The sequence below is a fragment of the Euprymna scolopes genome, chromosome 1 (assembly GCF_053919585.1).
Source record: "Euprymna scolopes isolate OS-2025 chromosome 1, ASM5391958v1, whole genome shotgun sequence".
Lineage (NCBI taxonomy): Eukaryota > Metazoa > Mollusca > Cephalopoda > Sepiida > Sepiolidae > Euprymna > Euprymna scolopes.
The window spans coordinates 160,591,450-160,610,613 of record NC_136482.1 but is presented as its reverse complement, the minus strand read 5'-3'; the positions used below and the strand labels follow the sequence as shown (position 1 = coordinate 160,610,613).

General features: G+C 36.5%; 1 protein-coding gene across 1 annotated transcript in view; it reads right to left on the bottom strand.

Annotated features, from left to right (window-relative positions):
- The window catches only part of LOC145276950 (uncharacterized), a 95,407-nt gene that overhangs the window by 52,111 nt on the left and 24,132 nt on the right, over positions 1–19,164 (bottom strand). Inside the window, exons 2-4 of the mRNA XM_080128468.1 lie at positions 16,497–16,596; positions 9,734–9,841; positions 875–981 (exon numbers count right to left, since the gene is read on the bottom strand). Coding sequence (XP_079984594.1) covers positions 875–981; positions 9,734–9,841; positions 16,497–16,596 — 315 coding nt within the window. The remainder of the gene's footprint in view (positions 1–874; positions 982–9,733; positions 9,842–16,496; positions 16,597–19,164) is intronic.

Genomic DNA, 19,164 nt, shown 5'->3' with positions numbered 1-19,164 from the left:
TTTAATACGAACACTTTTCAGTGTTTATTACTTTCAGCATTTCTGTACGTAGCTTGAACAACCTTCACTAACCACATATTTGCCCTATACCTCGAGTGGCCTCCGGGCCTTGATAAGTGGTGACTTCCATGTAAAAAAAAAAAAATAAAATAAAATAAAAATACCCACCAGACACATAGCAGTGAATACTGTATAGTAAATAAAATTGGATAAGAGTATTTCTTGTACCCTAACTCCCATCAGACAGTGAACATAAACTGCAGAAAGCCAAAAGGTTAATCAACCTTTTCACTGACTTAAACTTTAGGAAAACAGATCAAGAAATACAAGTCTTTAACAAACACTATTTTCAAGAAACCTTGATAATTGCAACAGGAAACAAACTTATAACAGAAACTGATTTGAATTGAGCCGAAGGTTATTCAACAAACTGACTGAATGAACAGAATGCACATGCCTATATCGTCCAAAATTACAAATTTCTTTTTTTTCTTTTTACAAGGGAGTCGCCATTTATAAAGGTACAAAAGCCACTCAAGGATAAGGGTTAATGAGTGTAAGGTGATCAGTGATACAATATCGTAGTGATCGTTTGTGGTGGAAATTGGGGATAATTTGATTATTTAAAAGGGCAGCTCAACAAGAACTTGTTTACATTGGACTTGAAGATTACCATGTTGTAGTCAGTTGGGAAGCAGGGCAGCGGAACAGGGTTCCACAGGCAGGCTGTTCTAGAAAAGAAGCTTTGTTCATGGAATTTGTGTTTAGACTTAAACACAGAGAGAGAGTGAAGGAAATTGTAGTGATTGTAGCTAGATGAGTTTTTGTGAAAGTTTAGAAGTTTCAGAAAAAACATCAAATATGCTATACGTACCCATGTCCACCACGCAGTGCAAAAATCTCATGCAAAGGAAATTGCCGGTGTAGATCTTTATGTATATCTTCAATCCATTTTGGATCTCCAGACTTATCAAGATATTCCTGAAAGAACAAAAATGGTGATGCAGATTTATTTAATTCCGTATGTCTTGCATTGCTACTTTTAGCGTTTTAAAAAACACGACACAAGTTGCTTTTAAAACAAATATAAAACCTATTCAAAAGAATTTTGATCATTGCAACTGAGAATTTTATTATGAGAATTCTACTGTATGGCAGAGAAAAAGGTATGCAGATTTCAATATTACAGTGAACGAAAGTAAGCTGTACCACTATGGTTCCTAAAAACTGTAACAACGGACCTGGTCATACACACGGCAAGAAACTGTGCACTAACCCTAAGTCCCTGTGGCAACACTGTCAGCTTCATTCAGTGCGGGATCCCTTAAAATGTAACCCGACTGTCACTGGAACTACTGCTCTGGTGCTCAAAGCGCACAAAACAAACATGACCCCAAGTCCGTGTGGCAATACCTCTAGTACATTGGCTGTCCATTCGTCATCAGATGCTGTGGTTAGAGGTTCTTTTCGTAGGTGCTTTGTTGTAGGGCGGGTGTTAGTGTTGGCACTGTAAATAACTGGGTTTTTAAATCAAAGCAATTCAATAATAACTCAAAAATCATTTTTTTTTATAAACGAGAGTAATTATTCATAAGATATTTAACGGTACCCTTTGTTCAAAGGAAAGTTAATTCTTCGGTTTCTTAACGGTTTTCAACTTAGGTTCGTTCAGACAGCTCCTCAGTCATAGGAGGAAGAGATTTTCAACTTAGCTCTTTTGGGGAAATTATCTGGCCCTGGTACAAATTAGGGTTCCTGTTGAAATTTCAAGGAAGGTGTAAAACAAAAATTATACAACCCCACCTTAAAATTTCAACAGTAAAAGGGATATCATCCCGTCAAATTTTATTAAAGTTACCTCCCCTTGTCAACCGAAATTTTTTTTCTACGCATACGAAACCACAGCGAAAAAACAAAGAAAACCACTGACACCTGAAAGTATCCTATACCTCTATAAGGCCACCATTCGCCCATGTATGGAGTATTGTTGTCACATTTGGGCTGGTGCATCTGCTGCTAATCTCTCGCTTCTAGACAAGGTTCAAAAGAGAGTCGCCAATCTGATAGGCCCTGAAACTGGCATCTAAGCTTCAGCCTCTGTCCCATCGACGAAACGTTACATCCCTCTGCCTGTTCTACTAGTATTTTAATGGTGATTGCTCTGACAAACTGCAGACACTTGTGCCCCCACGACGTAGACACCCTCGACAGACCTGACAGGCAGCTAAATCCCACCCCCACACTGTAGAGATCCCTAGATGTAAAAGATCTTTCTACTCCAGTAGTTTCTTCCCCAGAATCGCTAGACTCTGGAATTCCATTCCAGGTCCCTGCTTCCCTAACTGTACTGCCATGCAGAAGTTCAAGTGTAACGTTAACCGACATCTTGCTGCCCAAATCCCAACAGTGCCCCAGTAGTTGCTGCTCCTGATAGTAGCCCCCTACACCAAAGTGGCAATGTTCCTTGTTTGGGGCGAAAATATAATAAAAAAATAAAAAATAAAATAAAAAAACTCCAAGAATACAAAACCATCTATGGAACCAGTAACTTTTCTCCTTTCTTTTCCAAGATGGCGACCAAGATGTCTGACGAAGGTCGGAGGCTATACTGACCAAAACATTGCATAAATAACACTCAAGTTCTGGTACAGATGTTGGTAGTATTCTACTTGCTGGTAGTTGCGGGGAAGAACGAAGATCTAGTGAGAGGTCGTTTTGGATTATTTCGTAGTTATCTGCTAATAGTGGCAGACCTGCAAAAAGTCAATTCTACAAAGGTGATCCTGTAAGCTTCTGTGTCACGCTCATAAGAACCAAAGTGGTGTGCTCCAGTGCACATATCCTGGATATGAACTGCTCTGCCACCAAGATCCCATCCTTAAGCATCATGGGTTATCACCCATGACAAACTGACAGCTCCATTGAGGGGAGGAAAAAAAATAAGGAAATTTAAAAGAAAGAAAGAAAAAAAATTGTTTTTATTTTTGGCTCTACAAAAGAGGGGGGGGGGCCTCAATGATATCATTTTTAGTCAAGAAGAATAGTTTGGGTAGTGCTTTGGAGGCCTCCTTAATTTTATCTTGTGTTGCCATACTTAAATATTGTAAGGACCTTTGATTTAGCATTTGTTTTACATGTTGGCATGGGTTTTAGTGGTTTTCAGAAACCAACTTTCCTTTTGTTTCCCAAGACCATGTTTATCACTTTCTCCTAAAATTTTGCTTAACCTTCGACTGTATTGTCTTGCAAAATCTTTTGACAGAAGCGACAGATTTTCACGAGATCAGTATTGTTTTTAAGCTCAATCCTTCGGCCGACAAATATCGAAAAATTGGCCCAAAACTAATTCCTTCACCCTCAACCTGCTATTTTAACTGTTCTACATCTACTGAACCAAGAACGCTCAGTTTTCTTTTTGTTTTTTTTCAACATGGCAATACCATCAAAATCTCCAGCTGTGCAGACATTTCCCTATACTGCCCAGATTTAATCTTTCTCTGAGGTCGTCAAAATGAAGCCTGTTATTAAAGTATCCTCACGTTCAGATTGCATTTTTGAAATTCACCAGCTGTGACAATCAGGCTTTAGTAGGGCGTATTCCAATTCCTGCTGTAGCTGTTCATTTGAACCTGAAATAGCAATTGGTCAGTCATCTCATAAGATGTATAGCAACAGCACACTGAATTTTCAGGAATCTACAACAATTTTAAATGCCTATACAAAAAGATCTAGAAAAATGTTCCTCCCTCACCAAACTTTCACAAGAAACACTCGTCTAGCTGAAAACACTATCAATAATCCCCCCTCACTCTTTATCTGTGCCTAAACCTAAACATAGATTCCATGATAAAAGCTTCTTTCTTAGAACTGCACGCCTGTGGAATGGTCCCCTCTATCAATAATTCCCCCCACTCTTTATCTGTGCCTAAACCTAAACGTAGATTCCATGAACAAAGCTTCTTTCTTAGAACTGCACGCCAGCTGTCTATAATATGGTTGTCTTCAAGTCCAATGTGAACAAGTTTCTGATGAGCCGTTCCACTTAAGTTAACAAATTACCAAACTTCCATTACTATCGATTACTATATTGTCCTTTTGACTGCTGTACATTCTTTAACCCTTATCCTTGAGTGGCCTATCGGCCTTGATAAGTAATGACGCCTATGTAAAAAAAAAAAATTATTGAAGGCATCTCGTATCATTTTCACATAATTTCTCCCCATGCAACGTATGTCCTCAACCATCGCTGGTTGACAGTTGTAATGCTCTGCTGGTTAGTAACTCTTGCAATTATGCTAGTACTTGCTCGACCATATGTTCCATTGGTGTCACCGAGGTAACAAAACTCCTTGATAACTTCAATAGTTTGCTATCCAAATATACTTTGTCCGCATCTGAGTTCTCATCAACTTCTTGCGTATACATTGGTTGCCCCCACCCCCACTTTCCTTATGAAATTAAAGGTTGAATGATCTCCCATTTCCCAAACCATTTTAGCTTTTTAGGGGAGATAATTAGAACCATGGTTTGCTACGAGAAAAAATTACACTGAATTTATCTATGTTGAAAAGTTAGTAAAAAAAAAAAAATTAAAAAAAAAAATAATTCTACAATAAACCTTAGGTCCAAGTGATAAGTCCTCCACCTCTTTTAAAAGAGAATGTACACTAAGTTTTGTTACTTATGGAAATGATTTATGAGTATTTGTTTTTATATTGGTTTTGAAAATGGCCATGTTGTAACTTTCAGGGAAGCAGTTAAGTGATGTCTTCCATATATGGAAAAATATTTTTATAGAAAAATTTTATTTATGAAAAATTTGACCTAAGCACATGGAGTAAAAAAGGAGAATTATTTTCGGTTTGTGGCAGACGGACAAGTTATGTTTTATTTATAAAGATTGGAGCCCAGTCGAACATCTTCCAATGATTGATCTCAAGTTTGCTCCTTTTTTGGGTGGTGATTTAGATCTCACTTTAGTTTTATTTTGTTTCACTATACTTGAAACATTGTGAGAAAAAAACAAAACAATATACAGTGTATTTTAATTGCAACAATATATTTTCATGGGGGTTATTTGGAAAGGATGATTGTGCCAATGTTGATTATTAGCAATACACATGAAAAAATTGAAATTGCTTAAAATATCTCAATTAATGGCATACATAGAAAGAGCTTGATGATCTAAGAATGAATTGAAAAAAAAAATGTTTTTTTAAATCTGACTAAAAATAAGGAAGCTATGACTATTTTTGTGCTTCATATGTTTGGATATTTTTCCCGCTTTAAGGCCATATGCATTTTGTTACATTTTTTTTACACAACTTTTTCAGTGAAAATGTTATATCTTAGTTAAAACTCATGATTAAGCAATGAAATTTGTTATATAAATGTACTTTATGCAAGAAATCAGAATATACCACTGAAAATCTCCAGAAATTAATGTTTTCCAAATAATCCACAATAAATGCACATAAATATGCTGCAATTCCTTAAAAATGCCATGTATCCATTAAAAGAAAAGAAGTTAGAGAACTGAAAGCTGAATTGTAATGCATTTTATGTACAAATAACTGAAATTGAAATCTAGGACTGTTTAAAAATGAATATATTACAATATTTCTTTGGTGTTATTGTAGATTAACACCGTCCGTTAACCCACCTGCCTCTCTAAAATATGTGATTCTCTCTTTTTTTAGGCAATTACATATGAACACACTGAAAAACTTGGTAGTAATAATAAAAACAAACATAAATTTACTCTAAAAAGTTAATGTAAAATAATATTAGATTTTAGAGTCATTCTAACATTTTAGGGCAGTTAACCACTTTTTTTTCTATGGGAAATAAAATCTGTAAGTTTGTTTTTTAGGCAATTATATGTATTTTTAAGAGGGTCTTTGTAGGAGGAGGCTTGCCACCAGATTTCAAGTTAGTGGTTGGTTCGTTAGTTGTTTTTGTTTTACGGCATATCAACTCTTTTCAGGTTATTTAATGCCGAATCCTGTGATTTTGGAGAAAAAGTTTTTAATAGAATATATTTGTTTTTTGTAAGTCAGTTTCTATTTAACCCATAGTTGGGACCCTAACAGGTACTACCACTCCGGGTCAGAGTGGACCTGGGAGCAATGGCAATTAAAGGGTGGCTCCACACTCCCCAGAGCCCGCAAGCTGGGGCCTCACCATCAGATATAGTTTAAGGTCATATCCAGGACCCGAGTTAGTGGTGGTAGGGCTAGTTGTAATTATATATGAATACTCCGAAAACTTGGCAGAAAGAAAAAATAAAAACAATTTTCTTAGAATGTAGGATTCGTTTTACATATAAATTTAATGTAAACTAATTCACCATTTCCAAGCAATTGTAGTGTTTTAGAGCAGTTAATTTATTTTTCTATGAAAGGCAAGTCATGTATGTTTTTTTTTTTTTTAGTTAGTGTGGAGTCTTTTTTCCTTTTTTTTAGACAACGATTATGTGTCGATTGGAAGAAATTTTAAGATGGAAAAGAAGCAATGCCAGAATAGAGGGTGGTGTCATCAGCATAAATGTTAATTTTCTAAATAATATTTTCTGAAAGGTCATTTATAATATAAATTTCACCTGTTTAAATGTATGTTTGTATTTCTTACAAAAACTTTTGACAGAAGCGACAGATTTTCACGAGATCAGTATCGTTTTTAAGCTCAATCCTTCGGCCGACAAATATCGAAAAATTGGCCCAAAACTAATTCCTTCACCCTCAACTAGGCACTTTTCTACAGGGAGGGGTTGCTTTTTTCGCCGATATTTTTGAAAGTCATCCCCCTCTTTTCGATTGTCTAGCCTTAATTTAAGCCTACGTCACTTTTGGTTTGGAGATGGGTGCAACAGCTAACACGTCATGTTTTTTTTTTCTCACTTTGAGACTGCCTACTACCACCTTTTTTTTTTTCGCGCTCGCAATTTTCCTTGTTTTTTTTGTTTTTTTTTTGCTCAACCAACTCCCTTACACACACCTCCAGTTTCTTTTCCGCCTTTGCGTCACGGGTTTGAGCCTGCCTGCCTGCCTACTACAACAATTTTTTTTTTTTTTGCTTAATACACACCTACAAACACCCGGACAACGCCAGGCACCCAGGCTAGTTTATATCGAGTAGAAACAATGTTGGACCTAGAATAGAGATATGAGGAACTCTGGCATTGATAGGAAAAGAAAATGAAGATACACCATTCAGAGTTACTTGCAAAGAAAACACCTAATTTCGAGAACCTTACCCGCAATATCATAAACTTGAAGTTTATATAGAACACCAGGACATCACACCTTCAAAATGTCAATCGCGATGATCCTGCCCTCTCCTGAATTAACCATAAACCAATAGATTTGTTCAGTTACAATAGTTAAGAAATCAGCCATTGAATGAAAACCATGAAAGCCATACAGAACATTACTAAAGAGGTTGAGACTTTTCAGAAAATGAACAAGCTTGCCATTGACCAACCTCTCAAAAATTTTATTAATAACAGAAAGACTAAAAGGACAATATTTAGTCAGACGTATCACCCACATTTTTTAAAGATAGAGACATTGGAGGACTTCTTTCCAACAAGAAAGGAAACAGGACTAAGGCAAACAGAGATTGAATTATTTTGAGCATACAGAAGAAAATTGAGGAGCACAATGTTTGAAAACAACAAGAATCAAATCAAAACCAGAAGTCTTAGACTGGTCAAGACCAGCAAAAATTCTAGCAACCATCTTTTGATCAGAAATCAAGAGACTGACCAGTTTTTGAAGGAGAATCCAGAAGAACAGCACCAGAATAATCAAGAAAAGAATTGTCAGCAAAAAGACGAGCAAAGAAAAAGAGATCAGTTTCATTCTTAGATGAAATGGCCTGGAGAGCATTAAAAAGGGGAGGAATAGCAGACTTGCCATTATTCTCCAAAAATCATGAAAGCCAACCTTTTGAGATGAGATAGAGTCACGAATCCTTTGAGAATAGCTAGACAAACTTAGAAATTGTTCTTTTGCAGACATTGCTAGCTCTTCTGTAGGATTGCCTAGGACCCTCAGAACCATCCTGGCGATACTGATTGGAGTAATGATTACGCTGAGCAATGACAGAATGGCACAAACAGATGAAAACCAGAACAAGGTATGAAAATGACAAAGAAGAATGAATTGCCAATGCATATTTCCTTTTTCTGTTTTTTGGTTATTTCAAATATTATTAGTTTCTTTTGTACGCTTGAAAATAAAAGATAAACAGCTAGGAAACTTTCTGCCCTATTCATGTTTTAAAATTAAGATTCCTGCTTACAAAAAAAAGAAAAAAGGAAACGATAATGTAGACACATTTTAATGACTTCATATACTTTTTGCTTTGAATTATTTTACAGATAGACAAATAATAAAAACATTAGAGTATATTATTTTAAATCATGAATAAGAACACGTGATTCATTTGCAATATTTAAAAGATCATATTTATGAATACAGGGTGGAACGGGTCCTGGATATGACCTAAAACTATATCCGATGGTGAGGCCCCACCTTGCGGGCCTTGGGGAGTATGGAGCCACCCTTTAATTGCCATTGCTCCCAGGTCCACTCTGACCCGGAGTGGTAGTACCTGTTAGGGTCCCAACTATGGGTTAAATAGAATCTGACTTAAAAAACAAATATACTCCATTAAAAATTGTTCCTCAAAATAACTAGATTCGGCATTAAATAACCTGAAAAAGGTTGATATGCCGTAAAACAAAAACAACCAACCAACCAACCAACAGGGTGGAACGATAAAATTGTCACCATAGAAAAGACGACATGATTCCATTTCCGTTTGATGAAAACCAGTTTTCTTTTTTTTGTTGCAGACCATCTACTAGTTGGCCAGTTGTGAAGAGTGATAGGAGCTTTCTATCATGTCTGAAAGTGACACGATGTTTAACGAGCAAGATCGGAGATGTGTCACTGTACAACTCATGCTTTCTACCGATCCAAGTTATAACAACAAGACCATTGCCAGCACCCTCAAAATTCAAATCCATACGGTTCAACGCTTGAGGGTACAGCTCAACAAAGTTTCAAGCCACGGTTATGGTCTTTGGTTGTTTCAAGTGAGGGCCACATCATGCCACCTCACATCTTCGAAGTCAGCTTGAAAGTCAACACCAAAGTGTACCTGGATGTGATGAAGAGTATGGTGATCAGGTGGCTGCTGGCAGACCTTGGATGTAGCAGTAGGACTTGGCGCCGGCCCACAAGTCCAAAGAGACCCAGGTTTGGCTTCAGAAGGATTGTTCCGAGTTTGTACCCTTCTCTCACTGCCTCCTCCTTCCCCTGACCCCTCAACCTGCTAGACTACTTGGTCATACGTCGAGAACATCACTAACATGACCTCCCACAACACCAAAGTCAGCTTGATCACCACCATCTGCCGGGCTTCTGCTAGCACTTGTAGAAAAGGCATGCTCCCTGTTCCAGACCCATATCAAGGTGATGATTGAGGCTGAAGCAGCTACATTACATAGATGTCAGCTCTACTACATAATCAAGTTACCTGGATTGATTGTTTTCAATAAAAGTTTTAAAATAAAGCTGTAGTGTTGTTTTCTTTAGGGTGACAAATTCATCCTTAAACTCTGTACATTTGCCAAATAAGTGATTTCTAATATTTTATTTTAGTCTGCATTATGAATGCCCTTTTGATCATGAAAGTTTAAAGTTTAGCTTTATTTACCACTTACCTCAAATTTACCTTGATTTTGGTCCATAAGAAACTTGCTTCCACACAAATATTGCCAAGCTCTTGCACGTAGAGAAGGAGGAATACCTTTTCGGCAACGTGCTCGTACCTTCAAAAAAGAAGAAATGACATCTTATCATTTGCACTTAAAAGAAATGTTAATTGTCCACAGTCATGGTGAATTACAAGATAAATATGATCCCAAATGTAACATTGTCTAGTCTCAGACCCTTTAAATGTATTCAAGTATTAACTGCCGACATACTGTTGCAATGTTTCATATTTAATAATGATGTAACTGAGCAGATTAAGAAAATGGAATTTCTTTCAGTAGCTTTTTTGTAAAGAGTTCTTAATACAGATAAAAAAAGGCTGAAATTAAAATAATTCACAGTAGTTAAAAAAAAAAATAAAACATTATTTTTTTTACACATAGTCAACAATAAAAACAATTTTTTTTTAAATGAAATATTGTATTTGTCACAAGAGGTAACGGTCAGACTAGTAATCATTTTGTTAAGTTGTGTTCATTAGGCAAATACTGATAAAATTTAGTGTAAATCTTGAGTGTTTCAAGGGAGGGATGCTAAAATAATGAAAATATGGAAAGAATAAATAATGGAAATATCTGAGAAAATGGTTGCATAATATTAATTTAATTGAAGTTAATGGAATTGTTGACTTCTTAAAATTTAATATTTCATCCATTTTATTTTTAAACTGCAATAAGATAAAATCTTATTGAAGAAAGAAAAAAGAACAACCGAAAAATATCATCTTTTAAAGCGTGATGATTAATTTTGAATTCAATTTTAGAGACTTAGAACATTGCATTGAATATAATATACAATTTTTTTTTTTATTTCATGGCTTGACTTTGGCTTGAAAGGATACCACCATTTTTTTTTATTATTTTAACTCAACAGGCTTTATATTACTTTTTAATATTAATAAAACACTTCACAAAAAAAAAGAAGATTTATCCAAGGAGGTAGAAGAGGAAGTCAGCTTGCCTTCAGAAACATTCATTGTTTATTGTTTCACCCTATTATGGTTTGTTGGCTATTATACTTATATACTTAAAAATAAGTTAATACACAAAAAAACCTTACCCTTTTTGTGACACCGGGGCAGGGGGGGGGGATCGAAAAGTCATGACTAGCTGATCTGATCACATATGGAAAGAAAAAAGAACACATTTCCCTTTGTGGAACAAGGTGAAAATAATACAAGGTGGAGGGTCAGGTGACTAAATACTAAGAAAAGAAAAATTACTAAGCAGACCAAGCCTAAAAATTAATAGTGTTTTGGAGCCTCTAATTGTAGGAAAAACAGAAGTTGTACACCCTTAAAATTTCTGTGTCAATCTTTATTAAAATTACCTCCCCTTTGTCAACCAATTTTTATGACACATATAAAACATATAAAACCACAGCCATAAAACAGAGACTAACTCCAAGAATACGAAAATATCTACAGAGCCAGTAACTTTTCTCCTATCTTTTTCAAACAATAACCAATATGCCTGAAGATGGTCGAAGGCCAAACTGACCGAAACGTTGCACAAATGATACTCAATATGAGAACAATAGTCCGACCAATACAAGTAATATAAACTATTACCTTCTTTTGTCCTGTTGGCTATTCTAATAAAGATGCTTATTAAAACAAATATTTACAAAAAGATGGGTGGGTGGGATGAAAAGAAAAGAAAAAAAGAACATGGTACTTCTGCAGAATACAGATGTGTTATTTTTTTTAGATAGAATTTAAGTTAAATTCAAATTTTACAGTATCTTTTCTAATCATTAAGTGAAAGTACATAATTACAAAATGTTCTCTCACTGACCATGTTAAGAATGGCTTTCTAAATAATGACATGGACATATATTATTTTAATTGGAATTCATTGAGTAGTATTTATTAACTTTTATTTATTGAGGACTATTATCCTCATCTTTTTCTTAGTTGTTTCACGACGTTTCGGTCAACTATTCCTCTGGCCTTCGTCAGGTGATACGTTAAGTGTCTGGCCACTCTTATGGATTTTTGCCTTTATTACATAAAATTACAAAATACAAAGTACAATTTCCAATTCTTAAATGAATATAATTAAACAATTAGATAAGAAAAAATAAAATTATAACCAATTATAAATTGTAATTATTTAAGTGAATAACTATAAGCTGAAGCTCTGCACCTGCTGTTGCTCTACTTCCTCTTCTATTCTTGTTACTTACCTTCTCTGTTCTCATAGTGTCCTCAGTATTTAAAGTTGAATACTTTTAAATTGTAATGTAAAAACAGAGTTTCTCGATTCTCAGGACACAACCGCTTCCTTGAAGATTCATACACATTACCACCTATATTAAAGAGCTTCTCACTCTCCACAGATGAAAATGGTGCTCTTTAATAATTTGAAGGCAGTTTACTCAGCAGTGGTAAGGTCTCCTGTGTCTCCTTCCACCACTGAAATGAATCATCACCTTTTGCAAGTAGTGGTAAACCTACATATTGGTCAAGTTCTTTTGTGCACTTAAGCATAAGGGATTTACTCCTTTTGAGTTTAGACTGTGATTCTTGTATTTCTGTTGTAGTTGTGGTCTCCAGGTTTAACTCGGCTTCCACCTGCTCTAAATTTTGATTCGTTACTGTAGGCTTATTTGAAGCTAATTCATCAAACAGGCTTGAAAGAGATACAGTTTTACTTTCACTTTGATCTTCTTGACTCTCAACAGAGTTTGATGAAATGTATCCTGCTGATTTTGCTTCATTATCATCAGTAGAATGAAGAAGACGTAATCCAATTCTTAATAGCAGGTCCGTTCAGGGGAGGCTAGGGCAGTAGCCCTAGATATATCTAAGGCTTTTGACAGGGTATGGTACAATAGTCTTCTCATGAAAATCAGATCATATAGTATTACTTTACGAATACTTAACATAATTAAATCCATCTTAAATAAGAGAAGAATCCAGGTTGTGCTTGATGGTCGTATATCAAAACAATATGATATAAATGCGGGTGTACCTCAGGGGTTGATCCTATGACTTATTATTCCTGATATTCATAAACAACCTCCTTGATAAAATTGTCTCTGAGATGGGTATATTTACTGATGACATTACGCTCTATAACAGGCATGAGGGGAGAATGAGTGAACGCATAACCAAGGCAATGGCAATCGTGAAAATCCTAGAGGAAGACATTCAGTCTGTAGTGGAATGGGGACAATAACAGATGATAACATTCAATGCTGCCAAGACTAAGCTTCTTTCCTTTAATAATTATAGGAAACCTTTTCAACCACTAATAGTTATGGCTAATGATACATTCCCTGAAAGTACTTTGTTTAAACTCTTCGGCTTAACATTCGCGGGAACAGTTGGAACATATATGTCAAGAGCATTGAGTCGGAACAGATATGTCGAGGGCATTGCTGGGGTTGTTGTGAGGAAAGTGGGCTCTCTCTCTCTCTCTCTCTCTCTATTGTGCTAGAAAGTTACTTAGACACAAGAGTATCCTGTACTTCTACAAGGCCACCATTTGCCCATGTCACATTTTGGCTGGTTCATCTGCTACTAGCCTCTCACTCCTGGACAGGGTTCAAAAGAGAGTCACCAACTTAATAAGTCCCAAACTGTCAGATAGGTTTCAACCTCTGTCCCATCGACAAAATGTTGCATCCCTCTGCCGGTTTTACAAGCATTGGTAGGTGCTCCAACGAACTACAAGCCTTCAACGTAAATACCCTCGACAAACCCAACAAGCAGCAAAATTCCACCCTTACACAATAGAGATCCCCAGATGTCAGAAAGTCTTCTACTCTAATAATTTCCTCTCCAGAACTGTTAGACTCTAGAATTCCCTTCCTACTTCCCTGACTCTATATCTATTTTAGTGTATTCCTGGGCAATACGAAGTCTTCCCCTTCTCCATCAAACAACATGTTGAAAATGTATTATTATTGCACACACCTTTTCTATCTAGAATATTGAACAATGACTCCTGAGCAACACAAAGTACTTTTTCAGGTATACAATGATATAACAAGATACAGTGAAACTCTTTCTTTCTCCTAAGCAACACAGCATTTAAAAACACGTGCAGACAACACTGAGTAGACACACCCGTTTTTTTTTTTGTTTTTTTTTTAAATTCAATTTTCACCCCAAACAAGGCACAGTGCCACTTTGAAGTAGGGGGCTACTATCAGGGACATAATTTGCAGGGGCATTATGAAGGGAGATGAGTAGAATGATGTTTGTTCACATTAAACTTGAACTTCTGCATATCAGCACAGTTGGGAAAGCAGAATCATGGAAGAGGGTTCCTAAGACTTGCAGTTCTGGGGAAGAAACTATTGGAGTAAAAGGCTTTCTTACACCTAGGGATCTCTATTGTAAAGGGGTGGGACTTAGTTGCTTGTCGGGTTTGTTGGGGGTAGTCACGTCAAGAAGGTACAAGTGCTTTTTTTTTTTTTTTTTTTTACCTGGGGGTCACCACTTATCAAGGCCCGAAGGCCACTCAGGGATAAGAGTTATTACCTGTACAGTAATCAATGAAATAGTATTGTAGTCATCATTAGTATTCGGGGTTTTGATAGAGCGTCTTACTTAAGGAGGCGGTTTGTAAGGAGTTTGTTTATGTTGGACTTGAAGACGTCCAAGTTGTAGTCAGATGGGAAACAGGCAAGCGGCAGAGAGTTCCACTGGCGTGCAGTTCTAAGAAAGAAGCTTTGCTCATGGAACCTATGTTTGGATTTAGGCACAGATAAAGAGTGAGGAAAATTATTGACAGTAGTTTCAGCCAGACGGGTGTTTCTCGTGAAATATTGATGCAGTTTGTCAGAGCATTCACCATTAAAGTATTTGTAGAACAGGCAGAGGGATGCAACATAGGACAGAGGCTGAAGCCTAGATGACAGTTCAGGACCTATTAGGTTGGTCACTCTTTTTTCTATCTATGATATTGAGCACTTTGAATTAATTTATACCACTTATGAAATATACTACTGTATTACTAATATTATGCCTCCCAGATAACACCAAGTTAACAAAAGACACGAAAGTTCTTTTTCTAAGATAACACAGCATTTACAAGGTGGAACGATAAATTTTTCGCCCTAAACAACACTACAGCTTTATTTAAAAACTTTTAATGAAAAAAATCAATTCAGGTAACTTGGTTATATAGAGCTGACATTTATTCAGTATAGCTGCCATCAGCCTCAATCACTGCCTCAATACAGGTTTGAAACGGGGAGCATGCCTTTTCTACAAGCGCAGGTGTGAGCTCAGTGGATGGCGGCAATCATGATGGCTTTGGTGTTGTGGGATGACATGTTGGTGATGTTCTCGACGTATGACCAAACAAAGAAGTCCAGCGAGTTCAGGTCGGGGGAGGAGGGAGAGTGTGAGAGAAGGATACAAAGTCGTAGCATTCCTTCTGAAGCCAAGCTTGCTTCTCTTTGGACTTGTGGGCTGGTACCAAGTCCTGCTGCCATATTCAGGGTCTGCCAGCGGCCACCTGATTGCACCAGGGGATCACCACACTCTTCAGAACACCCAGATACACTTTGGTGTTAACTTTACAAGCAGACTTCGAAACTGTGAGGTTGCATAATGTGGCCCTCACTTGAAACCACACCAAAGACCATAACCGTAGCTGGAAACTTTGTTTTCTTTACCCTGGGCATATTCCCGTTATTCATGGTAATTCAGTGATGCATTTTGAGGATGCTGGCAATGGTCCTGTTGTCATAATTTGGATCAGCAGAGAGCATGAGTTGTACAGCCGAACATCCCCAATCTCACTTGTTGAACATTGCTACTTTCAGACATGATAGAAGGTGCCTATCGCTCTTGGAATTTGTACACAACTGGCCAACTAGTAGATGGTCTGCAACAAAAAACAAAAACAAAACCGGTTTTCATCAAACGGAAATGTAATCATGTCATCTTTTCTAAGGAGAGAATTTTATTGTTCCACCCTGTAAATACACCTGTCTAGCTAGGATGTTGAACACTTTTGGATTATTATTATATACCACTTACCAAATGTAAAATTGTAATATTTATTTATTGCTCCCATTTAGAGCACTACGGAGACCACCCAAATAAAATTAAGGATGCCTCCAGAGCACTACTAAAACCACCGTTTCCAAGTTCTTATACCTCTTCACAAATCTAAAAAGAAGCTTAAGAAATGTTAGATAAGTTTGAAAGAAAATGTTGAGTGAAAATTAGGTTTTCTTTTCAAATTATGGTTGAAAAAGTAGACACTGTTTATTAAAAAAAAATCTGCTCCATTACTCCCTTAAATGTGTACTTAGAGATTCACAAACTCTTCCATTGTCTTCCCTGGATAATTTTACATAAGAATATACTTTTAGGTTTTATGTAGATTTGCTGATCTTTTTTTCTATACAGTGCACACAAACACAGAAAGTGAGTTTTATATAGATAAAGCCTGCGAAAATGACAAAAATTGTTTATGAAAATATGAACTGTTAACACTGGATCAAAGTATTTCTCTACATGTGTAGAGCTGCTTCCTAGTTATCTTAAAATAGAAAAGGAGTTTCTTAAAAGCATATAAAATTAACCAAACTCTTTAGAAATGGAAGAAAAAAGTGTCATGCAAACAATGTTCAGTGTAATCATTCCATTATTTTAAGACTGAATTAATCAGAGAGAAAATCTTGGCATTTCTTTCAACACCTGATAATAAAAAGACTGAACATTTCAGAAAATTTAAAACTCACCCTTTTAAACCTTTTAGTCATCCATTTTTCCCAGTTCTCAAACATCTCTACCCATTTAACTTCTCTTTTACGGATGATGTCCAGGGTAACTTTAGGAATTCTGTAAATATAAAGAAAAATAATGCTACATAACTAGCAGGACCAGTGTACTGGAGGAAATATGACACAAAGACAGAACAGAATTGGTAAAGAATCCCCCCCCCCCAATAAAACTATGGTTGTTATTGGAAGCCATTGCCAGCTCTGGAAAATAGCAGGCACTGATGGCTGTAACCCAAATAAAATCATTCCGCTTTGTCTGGCAGTGGCAGCTAGCAGAAGCCACTAGCGGTGATTGTCATCACTGTTGGTTACTGGCGATTAGTGCTGGTTTGGGATATTTACTGGCAGACTCTAGCTTCTTTTCAACCAGAACTCACTGGCAACCATGATCAGTGTCAGGTGTTTACTGATAGACCTTGGGTTGCTTTACAACTGTCCCTATCGGTTCTCAATGTGGCCTCCATTGGACTGGTCCGAAATTACTTTAGACGAAAGTCTAAAGTAAATAAGTTCTTGATGAGCCGTTCCATATAAGTTATCAAATTTACCAAATTTTCATTACTAATGATTACTATATTGACCAATTTCTACTGTACACTCTTTAACCCTTATCCTTGAGTGGCCTCTGGGCCTTGATAATGTGGTGATGCCTTTGTAAAAAAAAAAAAAAAAAAAATAATAAAAAAAATAAATAAAATAAAATTGAGACGGTTATTTTAGTTTACTGACTGGCACTTGCTTTCTCTGTAATTATCGATTACGGGGTGTTCAAAATTTACCGTTACGAGATTCTTTTATTTTCTATATTTAACGAATTATCTATATTTTTTATGTTTTTTTCAGGTGTATAAATCTAAGCTATAACTGAAACTTTAGTTTTGATCAGAATGCCACAGGATTTACAAAAAAGAACTGCCATTGTAGAGCTATTCAAATCTGGGAAGACAGCACCTGACATAGCAAAGACCTTAAATATCAACAGAATGTTGGTCTGACGGACACTTAAACGGTTCAAATTGACTGGTGACATTGTTAATCAACCTGGTCAAGGTCGGCCTCGTTCTGGCAGGACCTCAAAACTGGTAAAATCCACAAGAAAGAAGCTTAGGAGGAACCCAAGAAAATTCCTCAAAAATCTCGCTAAAGAGAGTAAAGTATCAATCGGAATGATGTCTACAATTCTCCACACTGATCTCCAAACATCTGCGAACAAACAAAAGAAGAAGCAACTGTTATCTGCAAGTTCTATCGAGAAACGTGCGCAAAGAGCTGAGCTCATCTTATCTCGTATCACATCCGGCACGCTTCCTAACTTGGTTTTTAGTGACGAAAAGAAATTCGCCGTCCAACAGCATGTTAACATCCAAAATGATCGGATTTGGTCGCATAAAAGTGAAGTCGAGTCTCGGGTGGTTACTCGGAGGCAAAGTGCCACCTCAGTGATGGTCTGGGCAGCGGTAACAGAGAGGGGAAGAAGTCCCCTCGTTTTTGTGGATGATGGCATCAAATTGAACCAGGAAAATTATCACACATCCATTCTTGAGTCTGCATTGTTGCCCTGGGCGCAAAAGCATTTCAAAAACAGGCATTGGTCATTCCAGCAAGACTCTGCACCTGCTCATGGAGCGAAAAAGACGCAGGAATAGCTGACAGAGAATGTGCCTGCTTTCATCTCAAAGGAAGAATGGCCTCCATCATCTCCAGACCTGAACCCACTGGTCTTTGTAATCTGGTCAATCTTGGAGAGCAAAGTTTCAGCTACACACCACACCAGTTTGGACGCTCTGAAAAAGAAACTGACCAAGGAATGGGAGAAAATACCCAAACGAGTCATTTGTGACTCCTGCAGAGCAGTCTCCAAACGTTTGCAGCAACTTGTGGATGCTAATGGAGGTTATATCGAGTAAAAAGTTTATATTTTCATTACCACATTATTATTTTATACATTTCAATTAATGTACTTATAATATTTTTGTTTATTTATTAAATACAAGTAAAAACCTTTGTAGCGGTTATTGTTGAACACTCTATATAGCCAGTGTCGTGTTCCATTGGATTGCTCAAAAATGAAATCGATTGTGTTTACAGTTACTTCTTGACAGGGATGGACACTGGCTGGCAAATCGCTCGTCTACAAATGTCAGGCCTTGTCATCCAGTGACAGGCAGTGTCATCAATGGTAGTTATTGCTTTTTTAAGGTGGTTAAGTGTCACTTCATGATAGTGGCGGTCACTGTTGGACATTTGTATTTAGGCTGTTACTGCTTTATTGATAAATACGTTCCATACTATTTTTTTCAAATTGATGTAACATTATATGGTATACGAATAAGAATAATAACTAGCGGGACCTGTGGAAATTCCACAGTGGACTCATTCTTATGTAATATATTGATGTTGGCATTCTGTAGATGTTCAGCGTAAATGGAAATACTCTGATATTATTGTAGCTCTTTTGTTAAAACTACCAAAGTATTTATCTAAGCTAGCATAGATGGCCAGCATGGTCGTAAAGTACACTTAAATATATTTTAATTCTTGCAGATTTCATATATATTCTTACAGAGTTAATTTTTTATTGATTTTTATATATTATAAAGTTGCAATTTCAGAAATAAAAAAAAAT